The sequence below is a fragment of the Xenopus tropicalis genome, chromosome 4 (genome assembly GCF_000004195.4).
Source record: "Xenopus tropicalis strain Nigerian chromosome 4, UCB_Xtro_10.0, whole genome shotgun sequence".
NCBI classification, from domain to species: domain Eukaryota; kingdom Metazoa; phylum Chordata; class Amphibia; order Anura; family Pipidae; genus Xenopus; species Xenopus tropicalis.
In genome coordinates, this window is record NC_030680.2 from 62739600 (window position 1) to 62753031 (window position 13432).

The following is a 13432-nucleotide window of genomic DNA, read 5'->3' on the forward strand; positions in this document are numbered from 1 at the left end:
ATATTGGTGCCAACCCCTCCTGTGAAGTGTTCACGGAAGCTGTGGAAATGTACTGTAATGCTGGAATGCGTAGCATATGACAACCAGATATTTGCTTGCACTATTATCCAGAACTAGACAATAAAGAAGTTGATCCCAAAGCTTAAAACTACAGTCTTTCAAGTTTCTGTATTAGGGAAGTAGCAGTTTATTTGTGATTGTACTTTGGTTACCTTTCTCCAATCCATAAAGTAGTTATTGCGAAAGATTTCCTTGGTTGTATACTCGTGGTCTAACATTTTTGCAAAGAAACTAGCCACTTCTTCTGCTTGTAGACTTAATGGAAGGGGTTTACCTGTAAAAAATGACCAGAAACAACTTTTAACCTTATAGTTCAATTGATGTGCTTTTATTCAAAGTATTGCCCTGTCCATTGGTACCCTCATTTCCTCTTATTCACAGTGGTTCCTATTTAGCATGAATCTTTACCTTCTAAAAGATAACCCAATAGACAACACTCGTACATTACTGACAAGAGATCATAATGGGATTCAGAATCGAACTTCACTTTATTCAGCAATTCTGTTGCAATGTGCTGAAAAAATGTTGTAGATATTGCATGCCTCTACCCAAAATTCCTTATATAAAAGGTCAACATCGTTAACTTTTTGGTCTTAAGGCAATGCAATACACACATTAAAGTCAACTGGTTCCACTGTTGAGATTATGTGGAATGCAGTGTCAGGACTGGCTCGTCTGGACACCGGGCTTTCCCCTCCTAGCATCTTGTGGGTTAAAACAGTGCCTTTTAGGCTATATTAATCAGTTAAACAATTAACTTCTCAAACATGGTTTTCCTCAATAAGAAGCCATGGTTTTACTTGGCTGGTGGGCCCTCGATATCAGGTTCTCTGGTGGGCCCTTGGCTCAGCTGGTGGGCCTTTGGTGTCCCAGTCTGACACTGGTAATATGTAACTAGTTATTGCTGCAGTATGAAACTATTTACTCCAGACCTACACCATGGAATATGCAGTGTCAAGGGTACACTCCAGAAAAGTTAATTATGTGTCGTTCACATTGTCAGGCTAGCTATACACGCTAGTTTGGATACTAGTTTGTACTTTCTGCCATTACTCTAGACTGACATGTTACAAAGCAAAACAGATTGCATAAATCAGCATTTTAAATGATAAAGTTGCTGTGTTCCTCCCTTTAGATGTCAATTCGTATTAATCTGTTAAATGAGGCACTAAATTGCGTTAATCTCTAGCTCGTAATTACAGAAAAGGAAAAGGAAAACAACAAATCTTTAAACTTAGTTTTTCAATAACTCTTTAAATATTTTATTTTGCCTTTCAGGCTACAAGTCTATGGATTACATAACCAAAACAGAACTATTCAATGGATGGCAGACTAATGGACGTGCCATGTCAGTGCCCCATAAGGGTCCATTACATGGATACCAAATTCTAGAGCAGGGTGAATTGAATTTTTAGGTCTCTTTTTGAAAATGAAATTTCCTAGTAATAACCCTGATGTCTCAATTATAAGGCACAGAACAACAAACTGGAATGTTCTTAAAGTGAAAGATATCCAGGAGTGTTTTATAGCAAAATTTAATTCTGCTTAATTGTACTAGGAACAATAAGTTCTCGTTCTGCAAACAAAAACATTTGCCTCTGGTGTTGCCTCTGGAGCTAAAAGGATACCTGAAAAACAATTGTAATTAATACATAATTTACATTGTAAAATCAAAGTGCTGGTACTAAGTGGTACTGCAAGCCGGCATTGCATAATCTAGTAACAGAAACACTAAGTAGGTGGAGTTACGCTACAAAATGGGGCACAAATCTATATCAGAAAAGACGTGAAGATTCTTAAAAATAATTCTTCTCTCCATTTAATAGAGAGCCAAGGCTTTTCTTTACAGTAATCACCCCAAAAAATCAGTAGGGGTAATACACAAACATTAATTCTAGCAGTCAATCAAATCTTTTGCTTCAATTTTCAAACTTGTAATAGTGTTTTTTTATTACAGGAATCCCTTCATAAGAAATGAAAGTATTTTAATCATTTATTATTGCTAGATGAAAAATGTAAAGCTCATTTGCCCTTTTTATTGGAAACTTTAAATCTAATTATTTGTACAGTAAGCATTTTCAATTTATTTTTGGTTGTAGTAAAATATTTGTCCCAGATGGCTAGTGGTCAGATTTAGCAAGGGCCTAGTGTTTTTCCTTTACCTGATATTGCAGCCAGAGAAACCTGGATTAAGAATAAGTAGTTTGCAAAATCATTACACAGAACATTAAGACCAGATTAATAGCATTCAGGATGATTAATTTACCATCATAGTAAAATTTCACACTATCCGGCAATGGCTCATAGGGTGGAGCAAAAACAGGACCTTCATGTTCCAGAAACTTCCACTTTATGCCATCTTCGTACTTTTCTTCCTCCCACCTGCCAAAACGAATATGAAGCATTATTACATTTTGAGATACCTGCTGGGACACATCCATAAGACAAACGGCCTTTCACAAAAAAAGACAAGATGGATTTGGGCTATGTTAAAGCTTTCATACTGCAGATCCATCTGCAGGATATTTTTACAATTCCCAGGAAGATCGTTGGCACATTTTGTAGTGGCTGGTGGCATGATATTTTTGTGCAGACTATATTTTTTTACTCCCACATGGAAGGAGAAAATGAATTCATAATGGCGCAGTTCCATTAACCCTGGCATCAAAGTCTCTGCTGTCAGTAGTAATCGAAAAGAATGTTGCCTAACTAGTTGTTTCACTAATTTTATGCCTTTCTACAAAATATAGATTATAAAAACAACATGTAAAAAAATGACCATGCAATACAATGAAATCTGATCTTTTGGCACATAGGCATAATTATTTGCCAGTAACAGCTTTGCACTTTAGCAATCTTTGTTTCATTGTAGTCAGAGTTCCATACTGAAAGTATCGCTAGAATAGAAAACTTTAGTCTGTCCTGACAGCAACAGGGGTTCGTCTAAACTCTGCAAGAAATAATGTGAACACATGAGCTCAAGCAGATTCAATAACAAACCTTACGTTTTACTTAACTAGATAATTTATGACTCTAATTCCATTCCATCTCTTATTTGACTTAATATTTGGCATATGTAACTGGAGATGCTTGCCTAACAGCAGCAGCAACTTTTTTTTTGCTCCCCAACATAAGTCAGCTCCTGCACAGTCTCAATTAGTATCCAGTCTTCCCTCGGGCAAGACTTTTTTAATGGTATCATGGCCTTGACCATACCTATTTAAAGGCTAGTATACCCTCTTGTTCAACAACAACTTGTCCTTATTGTTTAAATCAAGAAAATGTTTTTTTGTTATTTTAGAACCAAAGAGGGCAAATGGAGAAAGTTCCAACTTTCAGGGTTTACAAGATTGTTTTCAAATGCGATAGCACAGATAGATACTTTATTATGAACATCTGCTTATCTGTAAGAAAGTACAGTCACAGCATAAGGGTGAAGATAGAGGGCTGCTTATACAGATCTTACCTCTATACAAACCTTTATTATATCTTTATTATAGGGGAGGTGGTGATTGTAAAAGTAAAAAAGAGTGCTCTGATTTTACACAAAAAATAGTATGTTTAAATTAATAGGCAGGTATTTTTTTTAGCATAAGTGCTGTATATTTTGTTCTTGCACAAGCTTGCTCCTGCATCTCATTGGGGAAACTGTGATAAACTATATGATAAGATGGAACAGCTGCCAAATCGCATACCTTTATTTCAAGAACATTTTCATTTGCATTTTGGGAATCTTTTGCAACACATAATTAGCAGTTTTCTGGAATTGTACCTTTTTACTTTGCAGAAGAAAAGCGAGCGTTTATGTTGGGTGGCACAGTGGTGTTTGGAGTATAAAAAGGGAGAATTGCTTATCACACGTTTAGGAAAAAAATCAGATGGTCCAATTTTAAAACATACTGTAATCAGCTCATCACAGTAATTGGATATTGAAAACAAATGCAATCATTCTGAAATCAGAAATGCTACTTTACAAATTAACTTTTTTCCTGAGGTTTCTGTACAAGGGAAGACGGCATAGCTAATTTCACTGCTCCTGAAGCTTAGGATTTAGCTTTGTGATTCTGCCGCTCTCTTTTTTACAGTTAAAACAACCTGTATGATCTGGGGTCCATCCGATCCTATCTTGTCAGACTTGATATTGAATCTGCTGAAAGCCTTTTATCTCAGCATTGCTATAAAACAGCAAAGATAATAATTCCTTTGCTTCATAATCCAGAAACAATGCCCAGAAGCTTCAAAGAAAAAGACAAATTCTGCTGTATCTAACACAAAGGAAATGGAATAAAACTTGTGCAAGCCATCTCAAAATCCTTTCACTGCCCGCTGCCAGACCTGCATGGCTTTGGCAAGTTCAGCCATTATCCACAGCTGTGTTACATTTGGCTAACAACGCAAACAACTGTATCAAAGTCACACATTCTCTGAACAGCCCTGAATGAAATGCAGATTGCTAGGAAAAATCAACTTTGCCATGATTTCAATTTGGACAGTACACCTTGAAATGGAATCGTCTTTTAATTGAAGTTTACTTAATACAGGTCTAAGGAGACCAACATGGACAACATTTTACAAAATTTCCAAGTTTCATGTTTCTTTATTAAACATGATTGTTATTGAGTTTAAACATGCTGAATACTGAACAGCTTCTACAGGAGGAGTGTAATCTTTCACCTCATAAAGAAGAGATTGCAGTGTGAAAGGAATAATAATAATAATAATAAGTCGAAAGGGCTTGAGGGGGGTATAGTGGTGGAAAGGGGGTGGCATTTAATTATTTGTGTTTCAGGCAAAGGAGAGGTTTCAGGAGATATCTTTACACTGGCTGCAATGGTTTGGGAGAGGGAGTTGTTTGGAACTCTAATGGCATATTGTCTTTGCTCTTGTAAATATAATACAATAGGAATGCAAATTATATATATATATATAGGTTTAAAATAAATGCATATTTTGACGTTATTTACTTTTATACTAAACAATTGTTAGTAAATCAGGCAAATCACAATGATTTCAGGCAAAATTCTTTGATTACTACTGGTGCCAAGTTTTCCTCCTCCTGCCCCTATTGAGACTTTTCACCAGCTGTCAAAGGAAACTCCTAAAATATGGCACCTAACCTAATAAAGCAAAAGTCACAACAAAGTGTGAAAACTGGTTGCTATTATGGCAACTACAAATTTTCTTTATATATAATCATTATTCTTCATAAGAATTAAACCAATTGATCACCAGGCAACTAAATGCATGACTTGCAAGACTTTTCATTTCTGCTGCCAAGGGAGCACTGACTTCCTGAAAACCTTCATCGGTTGCCAGGGTCAGTGACCTTCACACCTTATTGATCTACACTTTATATAAATAGCAGCCATTTTTGTATACTGGGCTCTAGGACCCAAGTGTACATACAAAGGTTGATGGAACTCAAATGCCTATCATATAAGAACAGGACATCAGTTTCCAATAAATGGTTTATTTGTAGGTGCTGGTTGAACTTTAAACTTGACGAAAATATAATATTTCACTTTATATCTTTAATAGTCTTACAGTACATCTGACCCTATGGTTATATAAATCAAATGTGTGTATTATACATACACTTTTATTTATGCATTATAGTATAATACATATAAAACAAAAAAAATAATAAGTCACCTTGGGGTTCAACAAATAGTATGAAAAAACTTGAGAGTTATTGCTTATATGACAATGCATGGAGATAGCCATCTCTATTAAGGGAATACTTCCCTATTATACACAGTATGGTATCTTTATAATAAGGAGAATATAATTACCATCTCCAACGCATCTGCTCTTCTTCTTCTTTTTTCTTTAATTTCAAAGCAGCTGCTGCTTCCTTCTCCTCTTGTGTTTTCTTTTTTGCCTTGATTGCACCTTCTTCCTTCTTGGGTTTTTTATTACCTTCTTCCTTTTTAATTTTTTTCTGCATTGGAAAGAGACATGTCATTTAGCCTGCGATCTCCAGCAAATAATTATGTTACATTATTGTTGCCAACAGTGCTTATGTAATAACTGATTTTTGTTGTTGTATGTCATAACAAAAAATGAAAATATTGCATGAAAATCTATACTTCTATTAAACATTGACTGGACATTGGTAGATAGATAAATAGTATAGTATGAGCAATGACATTACCGGAAGCCTACCAGAGATTTAAAAAAAAAAAAAAAAAACTACCACAGTTTTTCCCCCCATTTTCCATAGACTACAAATAGATTAAAAAATTACTAAACTAGCTGCTGCTGTCCCTGCACTCCTTGCGGGTATGCTTATTTGCAGTCAAGAAATAGCTGGGGCGCAAATAGATTCATAAATGGAAGTCAAAACTGTGCGGTTAGAGGCCCCAATTAGGAACAGATGGCTGAGCCTATAGACCTATACATACCCACTAGTGGCCTAACTAGATGCCACACATGAACATTCTCATCTTCCCACACACAGAACATGCTAGGTCAGTACTAAAATTAGTAAATTGGCATTCAACCAGATAACGTAACTATGCCCATACATTTGACCAGATGAACAAGCCCTGAGCAATACTCTAAGAATAGCTTCAGATTAGTACCTCAAATTTGTACCTCAAATCCTATGGCACACCAAATGTTCTGTTCATTACCATATTTCTTCCAGTGGAGAAACGTGACTGCCCATTGACAAGATTATCAAAAAAAGTACTTTTCATATGTTTTTATAGAATGCTCTGTTTTGACATTGTCACAAGGAGTTTAGCTGCCAGTTGTATGCTATAAACACTGCAGGTTTCATTGGAGACATACTATATTTCCATTACTTGCCACTGAGACAATAAAATCTATTTCTAGTTAACTACATGCAGCAGTTACTAAACTCCCTATGTGACATAAGCCTTTTATATATTGCAGTAATGCTTCTCTTTTTCTGCTTCAATTGCTTAGCAAAACTTTACTGTATTTAACAAGTCTGATCATTGGAAAAATCAGAGAGATTTAAAAGTGAAAGGCAAGCCTAAGACACTGCAGGTGCCAATTTGTTAGGAACCCCACAGTGTATTAAATCGCTTGTCACTGGGCTTTTGCTTCTCTTCAGAAGATAACAAATTGTACAAGCCTGGTGTGCTGTCTCTTTGCCATGTTGATATCATATACTTTTTCCCCCCGGGGGAACCCTGACACCTATAGACTAGTACCCCCATATGTAATATAAGGCACTAAGTTTGCAAGGTGCAGAAACCCACAGCAACAAATTAGATATTTTCTTTTAAACAGGTGACCAGTAAATGTTGCTATAGGTTGTTATATAATCAGTAGCAAACTTTGCAAAGTTTATTACATCACTTGTGCCTGCGCAGTACAGTACATTTTTAGACATTACTGTGCACCAGTGCAAGGGATCCCTGGGAATAAAGAGTTAAATGGCTGTGAGGTAATCGTTAGGTTCCTGTGATTTGTCCAAAGACAAGCACCAGCCCAGTAAAAATGTTGAGATAATTCATGTTAGTCAATACCACCCCCCCCCCCCCCCCCATGTATTGGGCTTCACTTGGCTTTTTAAAATACAGCTAGAAGCACTGCAATATTTTTTTTTTTTTTTAAATTGTTCATGATTTTTTCAATGATCGGTTACCCATATTATTAATATATTCTAATCTCCATGTAGTCTCCAATCTCCTGCAATCTCCATGAGGGAGGGATGTTGGGTAGCAGCTTGAGTGTTCAATGTCAGGTCAAAAATGATAGGGATGACTACAGACCTGTCTATTGCAATGGGCAGCCCAGATTAACCCTGTGGATAGCTTTATTATATTGGCAAACCCAGTAAAATCTTAATGCACGCTACATAATATTTTGTAGGACAGGAAATCTTTGTTAAAATGCATATGTTAAGCAAGTGGAGAAAAAAAAAAATCAAAATATGTTGCTTTTTTCCTACTCATTGCTACAATAGTGTGCCTTAGCTGACATCTAAAAACTGAAAAGAACAGCTAGGACTGGCATTGTAAATGTGAAAATAAACATTGAAAAACTGACAAGCATTTCATGTCTATAGAATCTGAAGATTGAAGGCTATTCTTTCGCCTGAAAGGCTCTTGTATGCAGGATAGCATTTGCTGTTTGTGTGTATGCGCATTGCCTTCAGTGGCATATTCATTCCTTAATGCCTCACACCAGCGCATTGCCATTAGTTTCTAGAAAAGCATTTACTCCCAGGGAAACTAATAAGCCTTCTGGCCTAAGGTGAAAAACAGTTTGGAACAAACTAAACAAAAAATACGTTTTGCAGGGAATGTCAGTGGAAAGGTTTTACAACTCATTATGTAATATCTATTTTCTTTTTTCTTGTGTGTCTAGTTGCTTGTCATTTGTATACTAAATAACCTGTAGTTCTAAATTTGGAGAGATTCTTTGATTATACACAAATAGACTTCATAGTGAAAGAGAGGTGCATGTTGTTTGAGGCAGATTTTGGGGGCAGAGATTAACCCCAATATGGATAAAGCAGAAAAACACAAAAACTATTCATAAGTATTGTAAAAATAGAGATTTTTACTAAACTAAGGTCCATCTGTAACACTGAATAGGACTTATTTACTAATGGAGCCAAGGTGTAAAGTCCTATGTATTTTTCCCACAATGCAGCTTTCCCCACTGTATTTGCACCAATGCTGTCAGCTGCAAATCTTTTGTGTCTGACAAAGTTGGAGCTCTATGCTTATGGCTTACCTGAGGCTCTCTTGTGCCTTACCCTGGGTGCATTATTAAAGGCACATTTGGCACAAGTATGCAAATCACAGTTTGTGTGCAACAAGATCAATGCACCACGTGGGAAACAATGCATATTCTGTCTCCGAAACAGGCCAGATGCACAGTGCTTTTAAGCAAATCTGAATGCAATTGGTCTGGCTGTGAGTCCACCATGACTATGTACATAGAATAACACCATACAGAAAGCGCTTGTGTCCTATATATACAGCACTGTGTAGACCTGCAGTTTTGTAGGCATAAAATATACATTGCACCCATTCTCATTAATATGCTTAAGAAATGGTGTGCAATTGAATGGCATGTAATAGAATGTCCATGCCTTACCCATGTAGTGGCAATCATATAGGTGCAACTTGTGTGACATTTACACATTTTGCCTGTATTTTAGCATTGCTTGTAGCCAAGCAATGCTAGCCCCCATTTTAAATAAGTCTAATACTATATATACAGGTAATTCATAATGTTTCACGCACTTGCTTAGGTACACTATAAATGTAGTCTATCATTTGCAATTTCATAGGTCAAGAAATCATTCTGAAGACTTTATAGTTCGAAAAAATCAATTGTATAAATCATAAGCAATAAGTTCTGCTTCGGTCACTTGAATGGAGTGTGTGCCAACAATCACCGACAAGTGGGGCATGTTGGGAAGCCTTCAGGTTTGATATCTGTGGTGTTGCTTTCCCTGATTATTCTTGATAGGCACTCACTAAATGCATCAACATATGCAAGAATTACAATTACAGGATAATGTTATTTATATATTCCTGCATTAACTACAGTAACAAATGTTAGCAGGGCTTGTATATCACTGTCTCACCAACAGAAACTTTCCCTTTGCCACATTTTTATTCTAAGCAATTTTATTTTATTCCATTATTCTGAGGCAGTTTACAGTTTTGTTCAAGATGTCATTCTGTTGTTATGCACTATTTAACAATACAAAACGCATGCGGCATAACATTCTGCTGGAGAGAAAAAAACACCAATACTTTCCAAATAAACCTTTCACTGTTTCCAGTTATTTAAGAGATAAACAACTTTGTACTACAGTTGTGATTGCTTTTTCAACAGAGTCCTAAGGTACATGGCTAATGAAGTGATGTCAAGGACAATCATATAAATATAAATTGTTACGAGGACATTCTGGTAGCATATATCAAATAAGATTCTTTAAAAGTGCATGGTGAAAAGAAATCCAAATTACCAGTTTTAACTATTCCCACTTAGACAGTTCCAGTTTTGTTAATGGAGCAGGGAGGACTATAGGTTACCTAGCCCTGTTCTAGAAGGTTAAACTAAAAACAAAACAAAACAAAAACTCTTTAGAGTTAGATCACCACACAAGACAACTATGATTTTTTTTTTTTTAAACCAAGAGTGAAGCTACATATGACCGATGTGTATTACAAGTATGATTAAACATGAGAATTCTCTATTTGTAGCTCACAACATGTACTATTCAGCTTTGATCATGCAGCAGATCTCCACAATGCGTATGTATTAAGGTGGCCATACACGGCCCGACTATAGCTGCCGATATGGGTCCCTTGGACCGGTTCAGCAGCTAATCGGCATGTGTATGGGCAGGGCAGAGCGGCCTGGCCGACCGATATCTGGCCTGAAATTGGCCAGATCTCGATCGGCCAGGTTAGAAAATCCGGTCGGATCGGGGACCGCATCGGCTCGTTGATGCGGTCCCCGATCCGACTGCCCCATTGCCGCCCACATAATCCGATCGTTTGGCCCCAGGGCCAAACGATCGGATTATTTTTTTTTTTACCTAAATGCTCCCCGATATCGCCCACCCGTAGGTGGGGATATCGGGGGAAGATCCGCTCGCTTGGCGACATCGCCAAGCGAGCGGATCTGCTGGTGTATGGCCACCTTTACTTGTATGTTCTGATGTATGTTTCAGATTGAAAAGCAGATCTAATTTACTAATCAGCTCTGTAAAAGGTTAATCTTTCAGGTGTTTTGTTTGAAAGTGACATGATTGGAGAGATCAAGCATACTGCTTGGCTGTTGAAAGTATAATTTAACATTCCTAACTGTTGCACCATGTAAGTCTACTACAGGTTTCTGATGTGTATAGGGATGCAATAAATCCAGGATTCAGCATAGATTCAGCCTTTTTCAGCAGAATTTGAATTTGGCCAAATCCATGACTCTGGAAGAACCGAATCCTTAAAATCAATAGACTTGAGACTTTCTGTCACATGCAAATTAGGATTTGGTTTGGTATTCGGCCAAATCCTTCGTAAAGGATACTTGGTTGTTGCACAATTCTTTAGGGTAACACATAACACAATGGGGGCATAGAGAATTTAGTTTTAATACACATATTTGCACTTATTTTGCCCTGTTTTCTCTGTGCACACCATTTTTAAAACTGCATACAAAAGAACTTTTGTGCAGATGGCCAAAAAAACAATTTTAATATAGGTTGGCTAGATCAGGCCATCCTTTAAACTTGCCAAACTACATAGTTGGTCTTGCTTGAACTGCAAGCCAAATAAATCACAAAGCTTTTTGGTAAATAACTGCTTCTGCCACACCAAAAGAACCAAGTGCAGCTGAAGCAAGACTAGTTATATAATTAGATGGTCTGTTAAATTTTCAAAAGGGACTCAAATAGGATGAGATAGATGGCCAATGCCACTAAATATCACTCAGACTAATCAGTCATATTAGTCCATTTGTGGCTAGCAGAGTATTGCTATGGTAGTTAATCCAGTCATACACACCTTGAAATCTAAGTAATTTTGTATCCCATATTTTATGGAGGTGGTCATTTTTGATTAGTGGCAGAATTAGTACTGCCTGGTCCGAATAAAATGAAACTCTTTGTAGCAGTGATGTTATTTGGATTTAGCATTATTGGGATCTTAAGAAGCCATGCTGGGCATACACAACTACATTTCCTCTCACTCTGGCACTACCAGTCATCAAGTGAAAGACTGTGGGAGTGGTCAATGCATGAACCCACCCCATACATCACACTACTGCTTATTGCATAATCAGGACCACAAATGAACACACGCCCAAACGAGAAATTACAGCAGCTGTTCTAGTATTTCTCCCCCCCCCCCCAAAAAAAAAGTAAACCTTTACCTTTTTTTGTGGTTTAGTTTCTGTTTCAACTCCATCTGCATCTTCCTCTAGTTTCACTTTCTTAGACCTATAAGATGCAAAAAAGTTTTATTAGCAATATCTTCCAAGTCATTTTATTACATACATAAACTACGTTGCATTTAATACATTTTATTTTAACAGGGATACGATAAATAGAAGCAACGACAAAACATATGGGACTAAGAACTGTACTGTAGAGGCAGGTTTATTTACACTGCACAGGTTTTTTCTGCATTGCAATATACATGATGCATTCTGAAGGTATATATTTGTTTTTGATGTAGGATAGGGGAGGCATATGCCAAACTTACTTTGACAATTCTCCAGCTTCCCCTTGTCTTGCTCGTTTTTTCCCTTTACTTTGTTTTTTAGCAGGTGCAAAGTCTCCATCTTCATCAGGTTCTAATTTGACAATCACAGAACTAAAATGAAAATAAGCTTTAAGAATAAGTGGCAATTCCAAGTACTGCAAAGCAACTATTACTTATCAGTATTGTTAGACTTGTGGCCCACTGGCAACTAGTTAACTGCACCTAACTATTTGCCAGGCAAAGTTTTTTGTCTTAGTTGGGTTAAAATGTAACAAAGCAAAACTATTCATTGTGTAACAGAGCCACATTCGTTTTTTAATAACAAAATGTAGTTTGTACTTGGAAAAAAATAATAGTTATACCTTGTCTGAGGGTCTTGTTGCTGAATTTCATAGTGCTCAGATGAATTCTTTTCCTAAACGAAAATAACCAATTACCTAACAAGCTATAGTAAATATTGATGATTGCAGCTCCATAAAACAAGAATTTAGCAACAATTTAATGTACCAGTGAGTTATGCTGCTGTAACCTGTGTTAGTAGTTGATCAACAGACAAAGCCCAATACATTCATCCCTATAGAAGAGGCTTTCTTAATAGGGCAAAAAGAGAAACAGTACAGGCAAGCTAAATTGCTCACCATGTCTCTTCTTTTACTTTGGAGTCCTGGCTTAAGAGAAGAGAGACTATTTAGCGTTACTGTGAGGAAGTAAGTTTGCTTGTACATGTTCTCTTTTTTCCTGATAAAAGGCCATTTTCCTATGCCTGTTACCTTGTTATTAACTAAAGGGTACCCTGAACAAAGCGTGGGCCTAATGATAATGTTCAACAACCACTGTCTTACAGTGATCGACAGCTACACAAATATATTTCACTGTGTAAATGCTGTATTTTGGGGTTTGTCAGTTGCATCTATACCCCCTGCACATCTGCATAAAGAGTGTTTTGAGGAAATGTTGCAAAAAAATGGGAACATAGAAAAAGCCTGGCCAGTCAGTTAGGTAGAAAGCAACAGAGATTAATGTGCATGTGGGGTTTGTCCATTGGGAGGAAAACAGCAGCATTCTGGTGCATTTTTCTTCTCATTTTATGCCATGTAAGAACGGCATAAGTAGATGTATAAGCACAAAGAACCTTCTGGAAGTCTGAACTTCATTGTATTAATCTA

The 13432-nt window shown here is 36.8% G+C and overlaps 1 protein-coding gene across 4 annotated transcripts in view; it reads right to left on the reverse strand.

Annotated features, from left to right (window-relative positions):
• top1.2 (DNA topoisomerase I, gene 2) overlaps window positions 1-13432 on the reverse strand; it is a 76731-nt gene that overhangs the window by 48421 nt on the left and 14878 nt on the right. For all 4 annotated transcript variants that reach the window (NM_001195692.2, XM_018092953.2, XM_031899929.1 and 1 more), the window contains 6 exon segments: window positions 213-334; window positions 2327-2442; window positions 5853-6001; window positions 11935-12001; window positions 12267-12377; window positions 12629-12681. In NM_001195692.2, coding sequence (NP_001182621.1) covers window positions 213-334; window positions 2327-2442; window positions 5853-6001; window positions 11935-12001; window positions 12267-12377; window positions 12629-12681 — 618 coding nt within the window.